This window comes from Rhinolophus sinicus, linkage group LG07, assembly GCF_036562045.2.
Source record: "Rhinolophus sinicus isolate RSC01 linkage group LG07, ASM3656204v1, whole genome shotgun sequence".
NCBI classification, from domain to species: Eukaryota; Metazoa; Chordata; class Mammalia; order Chiroptera; family Rhinolophidae; genus Rhinolophus; species Rhinolophus sinicus.
In genome coordinates this window covers 70391740-70416137 of record NC_133757.1, presented here as the reverse complement: position 1 = coordinate 70416137, position 24398 = coordinate 70391740, and the positions used below count along the sequence as shown (strand labels likewise).

The window sequence follows — 24398 nt, the reverse complement described above, 5'->3', positions numbered from 1 at the left end:
TTGGGCTCCAGTGACATGATCAAGGATCTGAGCTGGCTACTCCCCTCATCCCCAGGACGTCAGGCTGGGGCCCACTCACTGGGGAGGGGCTCGTGGGCTGCAGCCCCCATCTCTGGTCACCAAACAAACACTTCCAGGAACCTGGGGAGAGTCCTCCCTCCGGTCCTCCATTTGGAGTCGAGTCAGCAGGGCCCGGAATAGGGGTGGGTGATAGAGGGGCACCAAGGATGGCCAATGGTCACAGCCTGGGAGAGGACAGGCGGGCTCTGTGAAGTGGGCTCTTAGCAGCCACAGGGAATTGGGCCTGGCCCAGCCCCTGGCAGAAAACACCACCAAGTGGGGGATTTGGGGTGACAGCTCTGGGCGTCCTCCCTAAGCGGCAAGGTCACTCACCTGTCTGTGCTCATGTCGTCACATGGCTGCGGACATGGGAACCCAGGCCTCCAATTCAGGCTGGGTGGACGATGGGGGCCAGCAGTTCCACAGCCAGACACCAAGGGAACCTGAACCAGCCACAAGGGAGACCAGAGGTTTCTGATCAGGACAGCGATGGAACCAGGTTCGGCAGCCTCTCAGCTCACGCACCCACGTCCTCAAATGAGGGAGAGGCTTTGGTTTTTCAGATTATCATTCATACAGAATTCACCTTTGCAAAACCAATGGTGTTAGCATATTGGAAGAGCTGTGCAGCTGTCATCACTATTTCCAGAATATTCCATCACCCCAAAAAGAAGCCCCATCCCAATCAGTAGTCATTCCCCATCTCTCTCTCCTAGCCTGACACCACAAATACCCTTTGTATCTCTGTGGATTTGCCTGTTCTGGATATTTCATATAAATGGAATCACACCGTGTGGCCTTGTGTGCCTGGCTTCTTTCACTGAGTTCAAGGTCCACCCACGTAGCGAGTGTCGGTGCTTCATTCCTTTTCACGGTGGAGTAATATTCCGGTGCATGGATGAACCTCGTTCTATACATTCTTCAGTTGATGGACACTGGGCCTGTTCCCACTTTGGCTATTGTAACACTGCTGTGAATATTTGTACATGAATATTTCATGTGAACGTAGGTTTTCATTTCCCTCGGGGGAGATACCTAGAGTGGAATTGCGGGTCACGTGGTAACTCCATGCTTAACTGTTTGAAACTGCCAGACTGCTTCCACAGCAGCTGCCCATCTTCCATTCCCACCCGGTGTGCAGGAGGGTCCCAGCTTCTCCCCACCCTTGCCAGCCCCTGTCACTCACTGTCTTGGATTCTAGCCCTCCTAGTGGTGGTGATTTGCATTTCCATGGTGACCTGGTATTGAGCATCTTTTTAGGAAATGAAGGCCTCGTGTAGCCCAGCAGATGGACACTGGGCCCGGCAGTTTAAAGTTAAATCTTCCTCATTTGACTAAATGCAGCAACTTTTGAATCCTGAATGTCACACAACAAAAGGGAAAGAGAACTGTGGATAGGGCAAAGTACTGGTCCTTTGGTCCCCTCACCTCCAGCTGACACCCTGACATACAGAGAAGCTGACGCCTTAGTGGCTTCACCTTGACCATTTTATTTGCGTTTTTTAAAAACAATTAAATTAGAATACAAATATTAGAAAACAGCGGCCCTCAGCTGCCAGTGCAGATGGAGGGGTGCCGGACTGCGCAACCAAGTTTATACAGTAAAACTGAATTTGCCCTCAACCAGATTTATGTCCCTTTAGTCTTTAGACCTGAAACGATATTGCTTCCTGACTAACGAGAGTTCTGTTTATACAAAGGAAAATTATTCTGGAGCTGTGGGGAGGGGGGGGGGAAGGACGGGGAAGAAAAAAAGCAAGACAGAACGGCGGGCAGAGGTGGTCTGGAGAAGCAAGCGTGGCCTCTGGAGGGCTGGGCACCCAGCTGCGAGTCCCTGGAGGCATCTGGGGTGGCTGTGGAGCCTCCATGGCTGCTGGACCTCCGAGGCCAAGGGGGCAGCTTAAGGGCTGTCCCCAGCCCAGTCCTGTTGGAAGACGAGAGTGAGGCTCCCAGGGGAGGGGTGCCGGGCAGGCCTCGTACCCGTCGGGAAACCCAAGAGCAAGAAGAGGGAGAAGGAACCACCTCAAATCAAGAGGAGGGGGTGAAATCCCTGCTGCCCCTCGGAGGTGGCCGCCCTCCCAGTGGTGGTGGCACCTGTGGACATCTGCGCTGTTCCGTAGGGAAGTTAACCTGAATTGGAGTTACCGAGGTAGCTGGCTAGAAAACTGAGAACGCCCCCACGCCACACGGTGCAGCACCCTGGGACCCCACCTGCCGCTGGGGGTCCTGGCCACATGCTGGGTCTTCAAAATACCAAGTTATTGCACTTTCAAAAAATACAACACATCTGTGGCTAAACCCGCCCCAGCCCGCCCACACCCAGACCGACTGCTGCGCCCCCCCCCCACCGCCCCCCTCCCTGCCCCAACCCACTCCATGGCTTCTTGGCTAAAATGCTCGCTGCTCAGCGGCACGCTCCAGGGTCTCTGGGCGAGAGGACACGTTCGCAAAAGAGAAGAAAAGCAAAAGAACAGACGAATGTCCAAGTCATGGCTGCCACCAGGGAGCCTGTGGGTCAGTCCTCCCTGCCACCCCCACCAACCCCAGGTCCCTCTGCACCAGCTGGAATGGTCATCGGAAGAGGCGGGGCGTCGGGGAGGGGGCAGTGTCCTGGGTCGCGCCCACCCCTCTTCAGGGCTTCGACTCTGGCGGGAGAAGCAGCTGTGTGGGTGGGTGGCTTGCCTCGCTTTTTTTTGAGTCTGATTTTTTGTTTGTTTCAATTTTCTTTTTTTGTACCCTTTTTTTTTTTTTTGTCATTTTACTTTTTAATCCTCCGATAGGAGAGTCCAGAGGTACAGGTGCCAGGAGCCAGGAAAAGGGGTGGAAAAACCATATGAACAATAAAAACAAAAAGAAAAATCACTCCTCCCTCTGCACCCCTAGGCCCGCCTGCGCCCCTCCGCGTGGTGAGCACCAGGAAAGTCGAGTGTCTGGCCGGTGGGTGGCAGCAAGTGGTCAGCAGGCCGACACCAGGCCCTTTTGGAAGGGGCAGCGGCGCTTGGGCCGGGGGCCCTCGTCATCCTCATCCTCTTCGTCTTCCTCCTCCTCATCCTCTTCTTCCGACGATGAAGAGCTGTCCAGCGTGAGGTCCACCACGTCAGCTCCTGGCTTCCCATTTTCAACACTGCCCACCGTGCCGCCCCCGCCGCCGGAGCCCCCAAGCACACTGCTACTGCCGCCATTGACATTAGGGGTGGATAGGAGCCCATTGGTGTCTGAGGTACCTGAGGGTGACAGGGACAGATGCTCAGGAAGGCTGCTGGCCCAGAGGGGGTAAATCGAGGTGGCAGGGGCAACCCGGAGACGTCACGTCTGCCTGGTAGTGCATAGGCCCCCTGATGCTGGGGGGCATCCTATGCAGGGCCCTGCACACAGCAGGCACTCAATAACTACATGCTGCCTCTAGCGCAGTCTTGAGGCCCAGCCTACCCCACTGGGGGGGGGGGGGGCGGATCGGCTCCGCCGGGATGGCTGTGTTTCAGATAATAATGCCACACAGCAGGACAGAGTCAAACTCAGAAATTGCCAAGCTGCCAGAACGGATTGGGGCAAACCATGGGGCAGTTGGGGGCCTGGGTGGGGACTCACCAAGCACGAGGATAGGGCACTGGGGGCTGCAGCTGCGCTCCTTCTCGGCACGGATCGGGCACCACGAGCCATCCACCAGGTACTCAATCTCATCGGCGTCCTCACACTCACTCAGGATCTTGGAGAGGAGCCTGGGGTGGGGGGAGCAGGGGGGCTGATTCCTAGGCAAGCTCCCCTCCCTGCTCCCTTGGACTCCAACAGGATGATCACTAAGTCACTCCCTTCTTGGTAAAAGTGGCTTCAGGACAGCACCAGCCAGGGCCTGGTGACCTGAGGACCTGGAAGGGGGTGGCCCGGTCTCTGCTGTATGCGGCCTGCACACATGGCCCCCAGGAGGGTCTGCCAAGTTGCTGTGAGGACCTGCACTTGCCCACTCATGGCACAGTGACAGCCCTCCCTCCAACGGCTCGAGAGCACAGGTCTTGGGGGGCCGAAAGACAGTCCTGCCTATCCAGCCCGATTCTGTGCTGCCCCCATTTTTACAGATGAGGAAACTGAGGCTCAAGGGCAGGTGCATGCTGCTCAAAGCCCCCAAAAGGCTCTGGGGTAGAATAGGGAGAAGTGGGGCCTGCTAACTCCCATACAGACAACAGCATCTCCCAGAGCACGCCTGTGGCAAGCCAGGCCCCATGAGGCGTGTTCTGGCCCTGGCACCATTCTACTGAGGTACTGCCAGCCAGGCCCATTTTAGAAATGGAAGAATTGAGCTCAGGGAGGTGGAGTGAGCTCCCTGAGGCCACAAGGCCAGGCAGTAGCAGGCCTGGGTTCCAGTCCTGCCCCCTGCCACTTCCTGACCACGGGCCTCGGTCTCCCCATTGTAGGATGAGGTGGCACAGCACCCACCATCTCCAGCAGCTGGGAAGACCTGAGGAACAACTAATGCCCAGGCCAGGCCACGCCTGGTATAGGGAACACACATGCTGCAGTAGCGATGGGGCCACCATGGCCCTCAGCATTTGTTCAGTGTCAAAGCTGGACCTGCCTGCAGGTCACTTTGACCACTTTGGTCACAGTCACACAGAACGGAGGCTGTCTTGCCCAAGACACCTTCTGGGGCTGATGGGCCCTCACCCTAAGGCCTCCCCTCCATTGCCATGCTCACAGCCCACCACCCCAGGGTCACCCTGGTGTGAACACAGCTTTGACTGCAATGCATGTCTCTATCTGGAAACTCCTACTCACCCTCCAAAGCCCCACTTTACAGCTCCTCTTCCTCCTCCAGGTGGAGCCTGAGCAATAGAATATATGGGTCTGGCTCAGTCCCCCTCCCCCATCATGTTCAGGTGGGAGTTCCCTGAAGGTATGGTCTGGGACACAGTCCTTTTACAGATCTGTGGATGACCCAGCTCAGGGCCTGGGACAAGGTGGCAGAGCCTTGAGAAATAAATGTACAAATCAAAGCACACTTCCTCCAGCAAGTCTGCCTCGCTACATCCAGGCCCCATGGGTTTGCTGGGATCGTGGTCTGTGTGGGGTAGAGCCACCGTCCCCGTCCCCATCCCCATTTGTCCCTGGCGCTCTCAGAGTTACCACCACTTGAGACTGAGTGACCCACTCTAGGCCTATTGGGGTGGGGAGGGGTGAGGGGAGGCTGGCGCTGGGCAGCACAGCTGCCAGGCTGGGAACAGAGCGGCCATTCAGGCCCAGCCCTCATGCCCAGCCCCAGGGGCCTCTTCACGCCACCCCGAGGCTGGAAAGCGTAGGGGGCTGTGGCTCGGCCCCTCCAGGGAGGGCACCCAGGTTCAAAGTTGGCCAGACCTGGGTTTAAGTCCTGGCCTGGCTACCTGAGGGATTGGAGGGAAGGTCCCAGGGCAGGCAGCTGTCCTCTCTGAGCCTCAGTTTCCTCATCTGTTAGGTGGGGACAATCAAGGCCCACCTCCTGATACAGTGGGGAGGGAGGGCTTGGCAAGACCCTGAGCACGGTGACCAGAGACGCTCACTGGAGCGTGGGAACAAATCTGCACCCAGCCTGTAGGCCGGGGGCCGTTCCTGTCCTCACCGTGCACCCCCCCCCCCAGGCTGCGCGACTCGGCCTTCAAGGGCTGGGGGGTCCAGAGGTGGCCACCTGCACACCAGCTCCTGCCTGGGCCACTGCCTCTCCCTGCCCCCGCCCAGCTCTGGGGACACAAGTGGGTGTGGCTGGCGCCTGGCAGGAGCTGCTCAGTCAGGTGCTGGGCTCGGTTTCTGGAAACCTAAGACCTGAGCAAAGTTTCCCTTTTGGGGAGAACGGCCTTTTTCCCCTTGTCCCGGGGCGTGGGGAGGGCCTGCTGGTTAGGCCAGAGGACAGCCTGGCCACACATCAGTGCCACCTAGAAAGGGAGAAGTGGGACATGAGCAGAATTTGGGGGACACCTGTGTACTTTTCACCTTTCCACACGGAGGGCATCATTAAGGTTGTGCTGAATGCTACTGAGGAAGTAACACCCTGAATTGTGCAACGGCCTCGAGGCTGGGGGTTCTCAGGTCCCCGTGTTATGTGGGAAAGAACAGACTAAGAACATAAGGTAACACAGGAGCAGTGACCTTCCTAGGCCGCCCACACAGCAAAGGCCCTGAGAAGTCCTACAGAGACATCTGCCTGGTTGTCACCTGGATTTTCAGAGCTGCCACAGGCACAGAGGCCTGGAAGTTGCATGGCTCTGCTGCTCATCCCACAGAGGCCAAGAGAGGTGAGAGGCGGAGCCCAGCGCAGCCCGGAAGGCAGTGCGGTCCCCGTGTCCCGGCCACTCACCCATCAATGATCAGCTGGTCGTATGGGGCTGGCTTGTCGCACACCGGGCACAGCCAGGTGGGCTTCTTCTCATTCATCTGGAGGTAGAAGACGGCGTCGAAGCACTGCAGGTGGGCACAGGTCTCCGCCCGGCAGGGCACCGACAGCCGCATCTTCACCAGCTGCGGGGGAGAGGGTGTGAGCAGGCCTCTGGCCCGGTGCTGCCCACCCCAGGGGGACCCCACTACTGCGAAAGTGAGGGGGGGCTGGCACACCAACTCACTGGGCAGATGAGGGAGACCCGCACGCCGGTGGTGGCAATCTCACTGTCGGGGTCCAGGCGCAGCTTCTCTTTGACTGTGGAGAAGTGGGGAGAAGAGAGGTGCTGCAGGGCTGCACTGAGGCGGGTTTTCTTCACCACCCGCCTGGGAGAAAGCCCTGGGCAGTGGCCACAGGCATTTCTGACAATAACCTGGACACACCCAGTAGGCGGGCCAACCCCCCAAAAAGCCCATCCTGCAGGGGCTTTTCCCAACCCACAGGACTTTTTGGAAACATCCAGGAAACACACGGCTGCCAACAGGGCTAGTCAATGTGCCGTTAATTCTGATGAAAACTACCCCAAAGCTTCGGCGGGGAGTGAGGCAAAGCCCTGCTCTGAGACAGTCCCCACGAGGAAGCACCAACACTCCCACCACAAACCCTGCAAGGGAAGGAGCAAACCCACCAGTATGGCTCCCCTTACACAATCAAGTGTTACTTCTTAATAAAGATAAGGCGGCAGGTGCCTACCACAAAGCCACCTGCAACATGGGAACTTGCTCACAACACGCAAGGCTTCCTTCTCAACTGAACGCAACGCTGGAAGAAAGTCTGGAAGGAAATGCACCCAGCGCAGCCCTGGGACGGCCTGCAGGGGGCGCTCACTCTCCCTCCTTCCGGGTTCCCATACATTGTTTTGTTGAAGGCAGGGAGACTGGCAGACACAGCTCAGGGGTTCAGGCAGTTAAACCCCTCAGGAGAAACTGACCCTGGGCCCTGCAGAGTGGAGGCCACCCTGCTTGGAGCCGGAACTGCCCCCCCCATGACTCCTGCATCCCTTCCTCCAGGAAGCCTCCTTTCTTTTCCCAATGGGCTGGCGTTGAGGGTAAGCATGCAGGTTTGTCCCCACCCTAGCCATTCACTTCTTAGTATGAATTTCCACCCCATGGCTCCCCTCTCTAGCTAACAAGTGCTAATGAAGGACTCAGAAGCCATGGCCCATCAAAAAGAATGGATGTGGTGTGCACTGGGTTTTGAAGCAAGACCTGGCTCCTCCCAACAGAAACAAGGCGTGTGCAACAGGAGGGGTTCCAGTGAGACAAAGAACAGGACTTTCAGGTTGTCACCAGAAGTCCCAGTGGTCACGCTGCCCAACCGGGGGCTGGCTGGGGAAAGGAAGGCAGGGGCTCCCTTCAGAGAGGAAACCTGGCCACCTGCCCCAGCAGGGGCCCTGGCTGGCACATACACCCCTGTAGCTCACAGTACTGCAGGGCCCCTGGCTCACCACTGAGGGGTCAGGCCAGGCCTCCACGTGCCCTGCCCCCACCCTGTGGGCTGCTGGTGCCTGGATGAGCCCTGGCCCTGGTCAACAAACACTCTGGTCAAGTTGGCCATTGTCTCTACAGGGAGACAGGCAGGTGGCGGGGGGGCGGGGGGGGAGTGGTGGTGGTGAAGAAAGGGCTCTTTGAAGAAGAAGAGAGGCAGTGGGGCGCGGCACACAGGCCGAGGCCCTTCGGTCACCAGAGCCCTAACTCGGCCACTCGGTGTCCCACTAGTCACACAGAGGTAGCAGTCACCCCATGAGAGCCTCCCAATGACCAGAGAGAGCCATCGACTTGCCCAAGGCCACACAGCAGCCAAGTAGAGGAATTCCTGAGCAACAGCTGCATGGCCCTGGTGCGAGGACACAGGAAGAGACGACTGGCTCTGCCTGCCAGTCTTGGTGGTGTGTTTTAATGCTCTATGTCCCCCCTCTCCCTTTTTTGACTGTTAAAAAGTATATATATAAAAAAAAATGAACCGCCTCACCATTTCTGGTCAGACCGTTGTCATCCATCACCCACGAGCCTCCAACCATGAATCTGCCCTCTGCTCCCACACTCCGTGCCCCTGTCCCATTCCCTGCACAGCAGCCAGAAGCCTCTGCCTAGAACACTCATCCATCACCTGGGGTCTTCCCCTCCGAGCAGCCTCTACGAGGCTCCAAACAAGCCCCACATGCTCAGCACCCCCTGCCGGACTCGCAGCACGCTCAGGTCTGTGAGCGCACCTCGAGCGCCCCGCCTCTGGCTCCCCGCTCCATTAGCATCCCCTAGAGAGTGCCTCAAGCTGCCAGGCTCCGTGTGGGTGTCCCCCCACAGGCGACAAGCCCCCAGCAGAGGCGGCTCAGCAGTGAGAACCGGCACCGACCCTGGAAGTCCAGGGAAGGCCCCACAGTGCTCACCCAGCGCCTTGCACAGCTCCGGATGCTTGACCCCGATGGTTTTCAACCTCTGCAGCAGCTCTGAGGAGGTCAGCTGCCGCACCAAGTACAAGGCCACCGAGTAACTCTGGGGGCAGAGGGGGCGGAGAGGTGTCAGGGCCCGGCAGGGGCTGGGCAGGGTGAGCAGAGCTGGGGAGCGGGCAGCATGGCGAGCACGGCGGGCAAGCAGGCAGCACCGCCCCACTCACCTTGCCATAGTTCCCCCAGGTGACAGTGATGCGGTTGGTGGCCGAGGACAGGTACATGAGGTGGGTGAGGTTGATGGGGCGGCAGGGCCTCTTGGGCTCCACTCCAGGCTTATTCGAGGGGTAGTAACCCTGGGAGCAGAGAGCGGCTCAGCCACTGCAGCTGAGCCGTGTCTCTGCTCCTCCCTCCACGTCCCACACCACCCCAAGCAGATGCAGAGCTGCCCGGGGACCCTGCTCACCGGGTCCGCACCCCCCAAGCAGATGCAGAGCTGCCTAGGGACCCTGCTCACCGGGTCCGCACCCCCCAAGCAGATGCAGAGCTGCCCAGGGACCCTGCTCACCGGGTCCGCACCCCCCAAGCAGATGCAGAGCTGCCCAGGGACCCTGCTCACCGGGACCGCACCCCCCAAGCAGATGCAGAGCTGCCTAGGGACCCTGCTCACCGGGACCGCACCCCCCAAGCAGATGCAGAGCTGCCTGGGGACCCTGCTCACTGGAACCGCACCCCCCCCCAAAGCAGGTCCAGAGCTGCCTGGGAACCCTGCTCACCGGGACCGAACAGTAGCTGTGGTTGACCTTCACAGCGATGTTGGGTGGGTACTGGTCCTCCTGAGGGCCGCTGGTGTCTGAGTAGCAGATTCTGCAATGACAATGGGGACCGTGGGCCACAGGCAGTAGAGGAGCCCCTGGGCGGGCCAGGGAGGACAGACCAAGGCCATTTCTGGTCATTTCTGGCCAATGCTGGGCTGTACATGGGGGCCTCAGGGACCTGGTGTCTGGCCCTAGTGGGGATGGACATAGTACGTCCACAGCCAAAGACAGCCAGCAAAAAGAAGGGGGGGGGCAGTCCACCTATAGCTGGGAACCTGAGAGGGGCTGTCAGAAGGGAGGGGCCTGTGACGCCCTTGGGGTGGGGTATGGCAGGGCTATAGCCACTCAGGGTGGGAGGAGGAGCCAAAGAGCCCCATGGGGTCCAGGCACACCTGGGCTTACCTTAGCACAACCTGCACGGCCTTCACCCCAGGCTGCAGTTCTCTGTGCGCCAAGGGAACCACGGGGAAGGAAAGGAAGGGATATCAATGCGGTGGAAAAAGCGCACCCAGCACGCCACGCAGACGCTTCAGCCAGGGTGACACTCGTCTCTCTGGTCCGGGGCCGGCCAGCCAGCCGAACCTGCTACCTTGCTCGGCAACCGAAGGCCACTAGGTGCCACCAAGAACATTCTCTCCTGCCATTTACTTGGTGGCTGGGGCCAATGACCTCCCTTCTGCGGACAGTGGGGGTTTGGTGTGGACATTAAGTGAGCTGATAGGTGCAGGGCTGGCATGTGCCAAGTGCCACAATAAGCGGCTGCTCCAGGGGTTAACTGCTGTTTCACCCAGACATGGAGGGCCTCAGAGAGTAGAGTCAGAGACCTGGGCACAGCCCAGTGTCCCCACCCTGGCGACTCTGCCCCAGGGGACACTAGCCACGTCTGGGGACATCTGTACTTGTCACAACTAGGGGTGCTCCTGGCACTGAGAGGTTGGGGACCAGGAATACTGCCCAACACCCCCCAGTGCCCAGGACAGCCTCCCACAAAGAATGGCCCAGCCCTGATGTCTACAGTGCTAAGGCGCACAGACCCTGTTAAAGGGGAACACGGCCCCCTCTCGGGGCTGCAGGTCAAAAGTGGTGAGTGCTCAGACTGTGCGGGGTAGAGGTGGGGGTGCCACTGCCAAGTGCGGGGTCTGCACTGGATCTGGCTGAAGGCTCTCCTAGGCGGTTGGCCCCGCACCCACCCACCGCCTGGCCATGGAGGTCAGCAGAGGGTGGCACCCAGCGCACCTGGAGTTCCGGATCAGCTCCACCTGTCTGGGCGTCAACGCAAAGATGCACGGGCTCTCCTGAAGCTTCTCGTTATTCTGTGGAACTGAAGACAAACATGGGGTCAGGGTCACGTCTGCTTCCCGGCGAGGGCACTGACCATGGTCATGGTCATTTTAACTGCCCAGCCAGCCCTCTACAGGTTGGGAAGCAGAAAATGGGAGGCTGAGTGCCACCCAGGTGGAGCCACCAGGGATGAGAGTAAGAGAGGAACCGCCCCTTCTGAGCCTGTGGTTCAGGGAACACTAACCACTCACCCCCCCCCAATACCACCCCCCCGCCCCCGCACTGAGGGCAACTCTTAGAGCAGTAGCCTTCTCATTCCTGTGTGGTTCAGGTGTTGATTCAGGAAGACAGAACTGCTCAGCCAGGGGAGAGGAGCTGTACTGGGCGGGGAGGATGCAGCACAGGGAGGCTGCATGCCCTCAGGCTAGCCTGCCTTCTCCAGGTCTGTAACACACCAGCCAGAACTCCGTCCCCACCTCGCACAGCTGTTCTGGGGCATCCGGTGAGTATGTGCCCATCAGTGCAGACATGCGCACACATACAGGCTGACGAACGCCCATGAGCATATTCTACTCAGAACGCTTTCGATCAGCAGAAAGACCGTTACCACCTAATGCCCACCACTGTAGTCTGGTTAAGATATGCTCCAGGACCCTGCACAAAAGAATACTATGTAACTGTGGAAACAGATCATTAAGAACGAAAAGCTCCTTGTGTTCTGATAAGGAGTGATTTGCAAGCTGTTTTGGTTAAGTGAAAACAGCAGGTGCAGACTAGTGTGTTTAACACGCTGCTACTTGTGCAACTAAGTGGAGAGAGGGGGTCTGTGCAAGTGCACTTTTGCTTATCTGTACAAAGGACTCTGCGGGACGGGGTGCGAGAATTGGCCACAGTCGCAGCCTCAGAGTGGTTGGGAGACATGGTCTCTGCCTTGATGGGACCTCTGCCTTATATCAGAGACGGTAAGTGCGCAGATGGGTGTGGCCACACACCAGTAAAACTTAGTTTAGAACAGGCCGTCAGTGGGGGTTGGTCCCCACCCAAGTTGGCCAACCCCTGCCTTAGAACCTTCTGAATTTCAAACCTCCACAACAGCTAACCTATTTAATAAGAAAATGAGACTTGAATTCAAAACCACTTCTGGCTCAGAAGCAAGACTGCCTGGGTTTGTACCCCAGCTTTGAGGGCCCACGTACCCTCATCCTGGCCCAAGCCTGGGTGCCTTCTGTGCACAGAACCCACTTTTTGGGGTGTGCAGCCAGGTCTGTTGCTGGTGCTCAGTAAGGTGGCTGCTGTGATCGCCTCGCTACTGCCGATTCATGCTTGTTTGCTGAGGACCCAGCTCGTCAGTCCCTGCAGAGTCCTGGCTGGGCCCCTGAGGAGGGCCACCTAACTGGGGACAGGAAGGCTCACAGGCCACCTGCAGACACACCCAGACCTGCCCAAAGAGCCTGGGAACAATTATTTATGGGGAGAAGGGGCCTCACGGTATCAGCTGGGTGGGAGGTCAAAGATACCAGCCCCCCCACCCCACATTGTCCTCCGGGCAGCAGGGGAAGGGACTGCAGCAGGTTGCTCCAGAGCTTCCCACTGCCAGCAGAAACAGTGCTAGAAAGGCAGGCAAGCAGGTGTGGGCCCAAAAGCGAGGGTCCGTCCCCTGGAGGGCTCCTCTTTCTAGGCAAGGCAGCCGCGGGGAGGAGATGCACTTCCCATTGCCATCCTCCGCTGGCATCGGCCCAGGGGAGCTGACGGGTCCTCCAGGAAGCCAGGTGGCCGGGAGGCGAGCTGCCACCTCAGCTGGGAAAAGGCACACCCATACCATTGGGGGTGGGGGTCTCCTACACCTGGGCCTTCGCCAGTTCCACCTTCAGCTGTTCAGGGCTGGGACGTGAGCAGCATCCATGACTCTTGTGGAACCCACCTCTATCCACTCCACAGGCCAACTCTTTTTTTTTTTTTAATTAAAGTTTATTGGGGTGATAATTGTTAGTAAAGTTACACACGTTTCAGGTGTACAATTCTGTAATACGTTATCTGTATCTCACACTATGTGCTCACCACCCAGCCAGTTCTCCTTCTATCACCGTATATTTGCCCTTGGCCAATTCTGTTGGCACCTAATGCCGTCCCCTCTCCCACAGCCCATGTGGTCAGTACACAGATCTGCTGGTCTCTAGGCTCCCAGGGCTCACCGTCTGCCGAATCCAGCCTCAGGGGACGCTCTGTCCCCATTCCTGTGGCCTTCATTCCACAGCAGCCATCCTGGCCTCCACATCATGCTCTCCACCTACCAAGTGCATCCTGCTTTGGGGCCTTTGCATGTGCCACCCCCTCTTCCGGAACATTCCTCCCCCAAGGAACTCTACCGCCCTGGTATCTTTTAAGCCTGTGCCAATGCCATCAAAATGATAAGCCTTCCCTGAGCATCTTTATTTAAAAACTATTCCCCCCACCCCAGCAATTCTGATGCTCCCCACCTCTTTTCCTATTCCATTTCTTTTCCAAAACTTTACCTCCTAAGAATCAATGCAATGTCCCGGTGTTTTTAGGTTGTTACAGACACCAACATAACCAAAAAGTACTTCTGTTGTCACCTGCAATGCTGTAAGCTGGGTGGCCCATGGATGCACGGCTCTCCCAGCCCCCGTGTACACCCATCCACACCTGAGCCTCCAAGCCCCTCGGGACTAAAGGCAGGGAAGCCCCTGCTCCAGGGTCCTCCAGGGAGCGGGAATTCTGGGGACCAGTCCGAGCTAGATCAGAGACACTGCCCGACAAACAGGGCCTGCATACCCATCTCCATCCCGAGCTGCCAGGCAACCTTGCAAACTGCCACCAGCAAAGAACGTTTAAGGACCTGAGCAGGTGCTCACAAGAAGCTGGGGAGGAGGGGATGATAAAACAGCAGTCAGGTACAGCCCCGTCTCTGTAGGATGGCACCACCAGAAAACAAAGGCGGAAACAACAAGCCCAAACTGCTGGCGGGGCCGTGGGGAGAGGCGGGCACAGCTGGTTTCTCAGCTATTACCCTATGTCTTCTATGATGAACACGTGATTTTACAACGGTTTAAATGAAAAGAAACGTTACTATGAAAAAGTCCATTGGATGGGACTGCTCTCCCTTCCCCCTGGCCTGAGCCTGTCTGCTGGCAGCCTGAGACTCGGGATGCCCTATGACTATCTGGGCTCCCAGGGCACGGGATGGGCCGGGGTATGTACCACACCTGGCGGGGCAACAGCAGGCTACTGTACCTGAGGGATCACACCTGCCTCAGAACACACTTGAGAAAACAAGACCTGGAAAAGCTCATGGACCTTCAGCTGCTCCAAAGCCTCAGGACAGTCCAGTCAGTCCCCACTCAATCTTCCCATATTTTCTGGCCTCTGCTCTCCCTCCCTCCCTCCCTCCCTCCCTCCCTCCCCCATGCCACACCACACTCTGGTTACAATGGCCTCCATTCACAAGTCCTCTCTCACTGCTCAGCCTCTGGCTAGAACACACTCCCTCTCTCCCTCTTCTTTGTCCAGTTTATTGCTTCTCACCCCTCAGGTCTGGATGGGAATGCCGCCTCCAAGAAGCTTTCCTGACTGCAACCTCCCCACAAATGCATAATAAGGGGTTCCTGGTACTGACAAGCCTCCCTAAAAACCTGCATTCTCCGATCAGAGTATTCCTCACCTGGCACTGTTTAATCACCTCCAGTGCAGCTTCCTGGCAAAATGTGCCAGGCCAGGGATCCTACTACCTTGCTTGTTGCTCAGGCAATGCCAGCCAAAGCGTTCAGAGACTGAATGAAGGACATCTGTGTGCCCTGAACAACGTGGCAGGCACTAGACCAGCAGCTCTCAACCCCCTCGGAGCTGACCACCTCTAGGAAGCATGTGGAGAAGTGTGTGTGGGGGGGGAGGTTTCTGGAGTTGTCAAGACCCAGGGCAGCAGTGGGGGCAGGCTGAGTGACCCCACACCACAAGGCACTGACCACAGGATGCTGGGAAGCCTCTCGAAGCAGCCCTGCACCAGGTCAACCTGTTTCCTTCCTTCCGCCCACAAGTCTCATGATGGCCACTCCTCCAACACTGACGAGGAGGCCTGGGCCTCCCTAGTCGGACTCTGGCCACTGACACCCCACGTGGCTGAGCTGGAGGACCATCAGGCCATAAGATGCCCAGTGAGCCCCAAGCTCAAGCAGCCTGTCCCAGGCTCATATTCCTGGCCCCACTGAACTCTGCTGCAGTCTGGAAGCCAGTGCCCCTGGTCCGGGCATGCCTGACTGCCAGCCCCCATCCTGGCTGGGAAGGGAAGCATGGCCAGGTTCCTCACGCAGAAAGGAGGCCTGGGGCCCAGAACCTTTGTGTGGTTGAGAACAGGTGTCTCCCCGCAGGGGTACAGGCACCCACGGTGCAGGGAGAGTTCAGCATTGGGAAGGTGGCTGGGCATGGGGCCCCGGAGCCTCTTCCTCGGGATTCTGTATGACCTTGGGCCAGTTTTCTGACCTTTCTGGGTGGCAGCCCCCACGCCGCCAGAGCAGATCATCTGTCTCCTAGGGTCCTTCCAGCTCTGGTCTGTGGCTCTATTATTCCCCTCCCCTCCCCCACCCGACACTCCACTCCGTGTGATTTATGTCTCCTGTCCTCCTGGAGCAGGCTCCATCCCAGAGCCAGCCGGCAGCTCTTCTGGGGGAACAGACCAGAGTGTCTGGGCCTCGGTATGGTCGGCCGGTCATGGCAAGGGGGAAAGGGAAGCTGGCCAAGCCACAGCCTCCTGACGTGGCTCTTGGGCAAGGCCAGGGTGGCAGAATTCACAGAATTCACATGAGAAGGCACCCAGGGTTCAAGGTAGGCAGACAGAACTGCTGGTCCTGGAACACAGCGGCCCAGACAGCTTCAGGGTCAGGGCCTGTGTTTGGTAAGGCCTTTCCCTAGAAAGCCGGGCAGCCCTCAGGGGTCCCCAAAAGAATAGGAGTCCCAGAGAAGGGGTACACCCTGGAACAAGGGTGACAAGTGGATGGGAGCGGGGGCAGGGCGGGGTTGGCCTCTTTGTTTTAAGCCGCCAGCAGAGTAATTCCTGGTGTAGACAGGGGAGCAGACTCCCGGAGATCAGGTGACCGGGGTCCCTGGGGGCTCTGGGCAAAGCGATGCATTGTGGGGTGGAAGCGACTGCACACTCACCATGCAGGAAGGAAACCCATGGTCCAGGCAGGGGAGGGGAGGCCACCCGCCGGATCTGAGTTCAAAGTCACCTCCAGCCCTGTCCCCCGCCCAGTGACAAGCCTGCCCTGTGGCTTCCCAGTGAAAACTTGGCCTCCCTATTACGAAGATCATTCTGGACTCTGAAACATCAGCTTGACCTTCAGAACCAGTGAGCCAGCCAGTCCTGGGGCCCCTCCCACCCAAAGCCTCCTGGAGAACCCAGTGGTGTGGGGGGAGATGGGTTCCAGTATCTGGAAAGAGGTTGGGGGAGCAGAGACAGGAAGTCATCCTGGAGGAACTCAGGAAGGGGCCTAGGGTCTCCAGTACTGCCAGGTCAACCCCACGACTGCTGCTGGGCCAACGCGCTCCCCACCTGGGGGCCGGCAAGAAACAACTGCTCGTGCCATGGGGAGTCAGGCCTGGCGCTAGCGACTCCTTCCTCATCTCCTGCAGCCTCCCCTAGAATCACAGCCCCTCCGGCCCGACTTCACAAAGCCCAAGGGCTATAGGTAGAAGGAGAGAGGCAGCTGTATCCCCACTCTTCTTCCCCCACCTAAGGCAGGACAAAGGGGGGTGGCTGGCACGAGGCACAAGCTGAAGTCTGCATGCAGAGAGGGGCCCCCTGGCTGAGCAAGGCAGGACGCGGGTCAGCAGGATGGGAGGGAGTGAACAGCGCAGCCAGGGGCATGATGGGCGGGGGTGTGGAGGGACCGTGACATCTGCCACAGCACGCAGGGACCAATTCCTGACCAGGGCCTGAGCCCAGTGTGCAGCAGGGGCTGGGTAAAAATGTGTGTGTGTCGGGGGAGGGGGGTTGGGGGGGCGTTGAGCAGGAGATGCGGATGATGGGATGCAGGTGGCTGGGCACCCTGAGAAGGAAACCTCCACAGGGCGGTGCGGGGCTTTGGCTGCTCTCTGCTGGGTCCTGGGGTCTGGGGCTCCCACCCAGCAGGTGCTCGAATACATACTGTGAAATGAGTGAGCGAGTGAGTGAGTGAAAGAATAAACTGAATGAATGAATGGCGGAAGGGAGATTTAAGTGACAGGGAGACAACGGGAGGGGTCTCCAGGAGCTCAGGGACAAGAGGCCTGTGGCCTTCCACTTAGAGCCCTGGAGGCCCAGGAAGCCGGGGCTGCTCAGCCTTCCCTAGCCTGAGCTTGGGCACCATCTGAGGCTGCCACCAGGCCGCCACCCACCCCCAGCCCCGTCATCAAGGCTTCCGGGAGGACCCAAGGACTACACAGGCCCGTCACACAGCAGGCACTCCCTCAACATGGGGGACAGAACAACGAGCACAGAGAGGAGCCACAGGGCCCTGGCATTATCCCCTCCAGCCCTGTCCAGTGGCCCATGTGGACTGGCCGGAACCCGCTGCCGAAGGTTACTCTTGAGGGCCGCCGACTAGAAAGAGAGCCTTTTGGCGGAGGGTGGGGGGTGCGGGGATGAGGGAAGGTGAGATCCAACTTCTAGGCCTTTGTCCCAGGGAGTGAGCATAATAGCCAGCCTCTCAGGTAGCCCCCCCGTAAACCCCTTTCCTGGTGGTCCAGCCACACTGTGCCAAAGATGGTCTGTGTAACCAGTGGATTATGGCGGAAGCAAAGATATGCCACTTCCAAGCTCAGGTTATAAAAAGGCCCAAGGCTTCCACCCCACCCGAGTCACTGGTTCCAGGGGAAGTGAGCCAGGCTGCCACACTGAGAACACTCAAGTAGTCTATGGGGCCCACGTGGTAAGAACTGGGGTTTCTGGCCAACAGCCAGCAACCACATGCGTAAATAGCCCCTCCAGCCCCAGTCCAGACTTCAGATGAGCCCCGGCTGACACCTTGACTATGACCTTATGAAGGAGCCTGAGTCACAACCACCCAGCTAGGCCATTCCAGAGTTGTAATCCTTGGAAACTGAGCCCCTCGGTTGCTTTAAGCTGCTGGAATTGGGGGCAATTTATTACACGGCACCAGGTCATTAAGCTAAAGACCCAAAGGTAGCCCCTGTCGTTTCTGGGGGGGATAAGACCTCTGCTACCCCTGGGACCTTGCTGCTCCCCAGAAAGTGCTCCGGGTCAGTCGCATGGCCAGCCGTAGGCAGGAGGAAAACGTGGAAGGTGGGGCCCTGGGGAAGGCGGCACTCACCCAGCTCAGTGGGCTTCAGCAGCTCATCCAGCATGTTAAAGAAGGGCAGCTTCACGAGGCGCACTTCCGGCTTGAGGGTCTTGGCGGGCAACCGTCCAAGTCCATTTAAGTACTTTCCATAGAGCACGGGGTAATCAATGTTGGGGCCAGTGAGAGGAGTCCTGGGCACCGTGCCGGCCCGGTCATAGGTCGAGTGCATAGTCAGGGGGTCCAGGGGCCGGTGGGGCTGGGGGACAGGCTCCGAGCTCTTCTTGGCGTAACGCGTCTCGTAGAGCTCCTTGATCTTCTTGAACAGCTCAGGGCTACAGTCAAATTGGACCAGCTGGAGGGCCCGGGTGACAAGTTCGTGTTTAAGTCCGCTCTTACTTCGGCCAACGAAACCCAAGAGCATCTGAAGATCGGAGACTCGGAAACTCATCACCATGTTCTGTGAAGAGCAACCGCAGACACATGGGCTCAGAGGGAGAGGTGGCCAATGGGGTGTGGAGCTTTCCTAAAGCTTCCTGGACCCAGACTGGGGGGACAGTGAAATGAGGCCCCATCAGCCACCACCCAGTCCCACCCTGAAGCCCGCTTCATTCTGGCTGGCGGGTGGGGGTGGGGGGGGAATCCAGGAGAATGTAGCTTCAGCACCAGTCCCATTGGCCCGGGATTGGTGCCACCTCCACTTCCGGCTCGCCTTTTGTGTGAAATCCCCTCCCAGCTCAGCCAGGCTGCCCTCCTCCTCCTCCTTCTGCAACCTTCCTCCGCATCGCCAACGTAGCAAAAGTTCCTCTGACTACCTCCCCCCCACACCCACCTTCTATTTTAGGTTCTATTTTCCCATCTTCAAGCCTGAAAGCATCCCCAGAGCAGGAACTGGAAATCTTGCTTTACCCATGCACAACTTCAGCCACTCCCTAACAGAGGACACCGATGGCCTCTCTGACCCTCAGTCTCTTCATCGGGGAGGATAACAGGATCTACCTCATCGGGACATGGGAAGAACCAGATGAAGTAACTCATGTAAAGCAGAGTGAGTGCTCAACCAACGCCAGCCACAGACATGTTTTCCCTTCGGTCTAGAGCAGGGGTATCCAAACTTTTTTCAACGTTTTTTAACAACAGCCATATGCAGTAAAATACACAAACAGCCGGGCCACTCACTCGAGGTGAAGTACGTATTGCCTCACCTGGTTTATTTAAGTAAACTTAATATATTTTTGGAATTTGCTGCGGGCCAATTAACAATGGATTGCGGACCGCAGTTGGCCCGCGGGCCACAGTTTGGACACCCCTGGTCTAGATGGTAGCCACAACTTACTTAATACAAATCACCTGCCGGGAACTGAGCTGGACGTGTGATTATATACTTAACTGACCCTTAAAACACGCCTGTCTGGGTGGTGTGAGCTCCACGTTACAGCCAACGTTTAAACCCAGGCTGCATCTGACGCCGGGTGGTTCCTCTTTACTACACCGCCCTTGGCATCGACCTAGAGCTGTGCACTGTGGAGGCCATCAAAATGCCCGCTGACCATTCCAGCAGACTTTCTCTACCTGGGCACTGTGGACATGGGGGCTGGATTAGCCTTTGTGCGGCTGTCTGGGGCACTGTGGGGGGCTGAGCAGCATCCCTGGCCCCCACCCACTGATGTCAGGAGCACCCCAAAACCGCAGTCGTGAAAATCACAAACATCACCCAGACATCCCCCCATGCCCCCTGGGGACAGGATCAGCCCCAATTAAGAACCATGGGTCTGAAGGGAAGGCTCTGGGAATCCGACAGCTGGAGAGGCTGTTAATTGAGCTGTGGCAAAGTGATGAATGAGGTCTGGCAGGGTCCCTCCACCTAAATCAAACCACACACAAGAGCTCAGTTGATCCCGGTGTTTTCTTTGGGGCTGACTGGCGGTGGCCTGCCTTCCGTGAAACTCTGGGACACCAAGGGGAGTGAGGGCTCCCCAATGTGCTTCATAAGCAAAGTTATCCTTGAAGGATGGGCCAGCAGGGTTTCGGGGCCACCCACGCTGAGCCCTGAGCTGGCCTGGGATGAATGAAATGTGGTGGGAAAGACACTTCCAGGGGAAATGGGGGACAAACAGTGCAAGTGACAAGAGTGGCAATGGAAAGCTGGCGAGTGTGGGTCAGGACAGCACCCAACGAAACCAATAAATCACTTCAACTCAGCTTGAGAAAGTCTGACAGTCGGAGGTGGGTGGGAACCCTGCCAGGGTTTACGTAGCAGCCTTAATGCCAGGAGGTTCTGGTGTTTCCCGTTTCCTGGCTGTTTAAGGGTGAGGTGTGGAGTCTGACAGCGGCCCTGTGACTCAGGAGGACCTGGGTTCAAATCCAAATTCTGCCCTGGTGTCCCAGATGACCCCGGGCCCGCTGTGAGGCCTCTCTGCATTTTGGGAGCAAGGTGGATACTCTCTACGATTCCTTCTAGCTGTGCAACACCAGGCTCCTGTAGATGGCAGAAGGGACTGTCCAGTACTGCCTGCAAAACCCCAAGGGGGAGCCTTTTCCAGCTGCAGGGACTTCCTCCCACTCCTGCACTACAGACATGCAGTGTCTACCATGTGCCAAGTACCACAAGGGCATTTCACAGTCACCAATCTCACAAACACCCGTGCCCATTATGCAGGTGAGAAAACTGAGGCTCTGAGAGGGAAATGGCTGGCTCAAGGCCGACCTGTGTGTCAGTAGCAGGGCTGGCATTTGGACCCAGGTCCATCGGGCTCCTAAGGGCATTTCCTTCCACTCACATCCAGCTGCCTGGGAGCCCGGAGGGCTCTCACTCCCCAGCACACCCCCTGCCTAGGGACCTAAGCAGTGTGCTAGCCCTCAGAGAGTCTGGAATGCTTTAAAAACAGGGAGTCTTCACCTCCCTCGGCCTGACTTCCCACCTTGAGCAGAGAAAAAAAGCTTGCAGACAAGATGTTTCTTCTGGAAGAGGCCCAAGGCCTGTGAGGGGAGAGGCGCTGTCATGTGGAAGCTGACTACATGCCATGGAGACACAGGCAGGTGGGCTTGGCCTTTCCGAGTCTGACCACGACACATCATCCTCTCCCTGGGAGCCTCCTGCTCCTGCCAGGCCCAGACCTGTCCACCAGGCTGGACAGCCCAAGCTGCTACACCCGCATCCTGGGGCACACCCCTCAAGCTGCCATATGCTCACGACTCAGATTTCTCAGCAGCTGCCACCACCGAGGAGCCTGCCCTTGACACTGGGGAAGGGGGGTGAGGGGGGCACAAGCACTCAGGAAGAAACCCCAAGCACTTGCTCGGCAGATCACTTCCTGCTGCGAGGCTTCATCCTGACCCGCCTACCCCTCAGATCTGTGTTTATAAACAGCACCAGGCCCCAACGGCTTCCACAGTCTGCAACTCCAGGCTTGTGGGGAGCCCAGTGGAGAGACATCAGCCGGGATCGAGAAGCAGCAACTTGGATAGAGAAGCTGAGCTTAGTTTAGCTTAATTAACCTCCCTCCAGCATGAGCACAGAGAAAAGTTAAGGCCCCTCTCTCCAGGAAATAGGAGATGCTACAAATGCTACACAGTGTCTCAGGAGTTGACCGGCCAACCCCTCCTCCCCAACCCTTCTCAGGGGCCTCCGGTGAAGGGTCTCAGTTTTCCAGGTTTATCAACAAGCCCCCCTCATTTTCCCCCCAGATCAGGCCACTTTGCACCCCAAAAGGAAAATCTCCAGCTGTTAATATGAGAGGGTGGGAAAGCGCCTAAAAGAGAGGAACATTTCAATTACATGGCAAGCACTCCGTGGTGACAGCAAGAGACTGAAGGAAAAAGAAGGCTCCCTGGGATGGAGCAAGTGGTGCTAAGTCTCAAGCTCTCCTAAAAGGAAGTTTGGCTCCCGTTTTAGAGAATTTGAAAAAAGAAAAAGGGTCCATTTTATTTAATGGGGGTAAGGGGGGCAGCCAACGGAGGGTCAAGTAGAGTTCATCAGATCATATTTCAAGGCCCTGGAAGGTATAAAAAAAACTTCAGACCCTACCCTCTGGCAGGGGTGGGGGTGGGGACCCAGAATCACATTGATGGCCCCAGGAAGAGCTTAAATTTCAGGGCTCCAGGGACTTTAGGCCTGCAGGCTGCCACCTTGGGCTTGCAGAATCCAGACTTCCACATCTCTAAGGCAAGTCTCAATTTCTCCAAACCCTGGAGAAAGGCACGAGTGTGTGTTGTATAGGTATGGGGCAGGGGGAGCACTCTGGAGCGAAGGGAGGGTAATGTCCTATAACCACAGAACCTAGAAGGCTGCATTTTAGGTCCCAGCGGTAAGGGAAGGGAGACATAAGAAGAGGGAGGAGCCAGAGAAAGAAAACATTTACAGGTCAGAACCTTGGGGAGCAGAGACCAGAAGCGGGGAAGGGGACAGTGCCCCGGTTCTGTAAAGAACCACGTCCCCACTTCCCTGGGATCATCGGCTTTAAGTAAACCTCTTAGGCAGGAAGGGGGGAACCCTAGTCTAGCCTAAGCAAGGGTTCTGGAGTCTGACCTGGGAGGTATCTGTGAGAAGGTACCTCCCTGGGATGGGAATGCTCCAGCTCAGTCCCAAGAGAGTTAAAGGGGCCCCAAGCTAAGAGAGGGGATGGCATCTATGGGATGTGGAACCTGGACCCCAAACTGGAATATAGGGAGAAGCAACAGGAGCTACCCTACAAAAAGAGACCTACCCTGGAACCACTTGGGACCCTCCCAAGATCAACAAAGGAGAAGAGCAGAAGGGGCGTGCGGGTTCAGTAGCCAGAACTGGGTGCATAAATGGACCTAAAGTAGGGGTTCTGGGGGCTGTGTGGGTAGGCACCTTATCTGAGAATTAGATTTCTCATGCTATACTGGAAGTATAGGGGAGCCGCTAAGGTTGGGAAATAGGGCTGATAACTGCAAGGGTAGAGTTTAGAGCCCCCAGTAGCAGAGTCCAAAGCCTCACAGATGCTGTCCTGAGGGGGTCAATACGGAGAGAAAGGAGTTAGGAAGGCTGTGGACCGAGAACAGGGGTCAGGGCGCCATCCTAGGGAGCAGAGCAAGCTCAATTAACATCGCGCTCACTCGGGGAGAGAGAGGGCGTCTGGGGGGGCGGGGCTCTGGGACCAACGTGGGAGCCCAACTGGGGCCCCTAACTCCAGCCTGAGGTACACACCCCAACAGGACACGCTATGTTTGGGGGCGGTTCAGGATCCTGGTTCATCACCCCGGATTGTGGAAGCGGTGGCAGAAGGGTTAGGGAACCCTTCTGAGCAGGGAGTCGCCAACCCCAGCCTGGCCTGCTGGCGGAGAGGCTGAGACTCAGATGCCAGCTCTCTGAGCCATGGTGGGCAGGGAGGCGAAGACACTCCCCCGGGTCAAAGAGCACAGACCCCGGCTCGGGAGGAGGAGACGACCGTCCAGCCCATCATACTGTCCGAGAGGACTATGCCTCAAGCTGGGAGGCTCGGCCCGTGTTTAGGGAGATCCAGACCCTAACTGCTCAGGCTGGTGGGGGAACCCCGCCTCAACTCCATGAGCCGATCTCCGGAGCAAAGACTGGGGTGAGGTTTGAGGACCCCGCCCCCGGCCTCCCCGCCCCCCGCCCCCCGCCCGCACTCGGAGCCCCGGGGGCAGGCGAGGGGACCGGGCGGCGAACCGCGGGCGGGCTGCGCTGTGGGTCCCCGGGCGGAAGGCGCAGACCTCGACCGGCCGCCTGGCCCCCGCCCCCTCGCCCGCCCGCCCCGGCCGGCGCCGCCGCGGCTCACTCACTTTGGCCTCCACCAGCTCCGCCGCCATCTTGGCCACCAGCGTCCCCCGCGCCGGGAGCCCCCAGCCGTCGCGTCACGTGACCGCCCGCCACTCGTAGGCGGGGCCGCCGCCGCGGCCAATTAGCACCCACGCGCCCACCCCGCCAGACGTCGCGCGCTGCTGCGCGCTGCGCAGGCGCGCGTGGCCGCCGCCCGGGCCTCGGCCAATCGGCGACCCGGCACCGCCCCTCTCCTTCCCCCCCCCCCCCGTCCCCGCCCCGTCCCTCCTCCCCGCTCGCGGCAACCATTCCCAGCCCTGGCGGCGTCTGGCTTCTTAAAGGGGCACGAGCCCCGCACAAGTTGGGGTGGTTGCTGGGTCCTGTCTCGGGAGGAAAGGTTAGGAGATGGTGAGCACAACGC

General features: G+C 58.2%; 1 protein-coding gene across 1 annotated transcript; it reads right to left on the bottom strand.

Moving 5' to 3' along the window:
- Nucleotides 1-1530: 1530 nt before the first annotated feature.
- PIAS4 (protein inhibitor of activated STAT 4) lies at nt 1531-24127 on the bottom strand. Its single transcript, XM_074337594.1, has 11 exons — nt 24001-24127; nt 18265-18691; nt 10898-10982; nt 10064-10105; nt 9620-9710; nt 9071-9199; nt 8844-8949; nt 6642-6715; nt 6380-6540; nt 3649-3779; nt 1531-3284 (listed from the first exon to the last, which is right to left on the bottom strand). Exons 1-11 carry the CDS (start codon nt 24025-24027, stop codon nt 3016-3018), a joined length of 1542 nt encoding a protein of 513 aa, XP_074193695.1. The 5' UTR covers nt 24028-24127; the 3' UTR covers nt 1531-3015.
- Between the last annotated feature and the right edge of the window lie 271 nt (nt 24128-24398).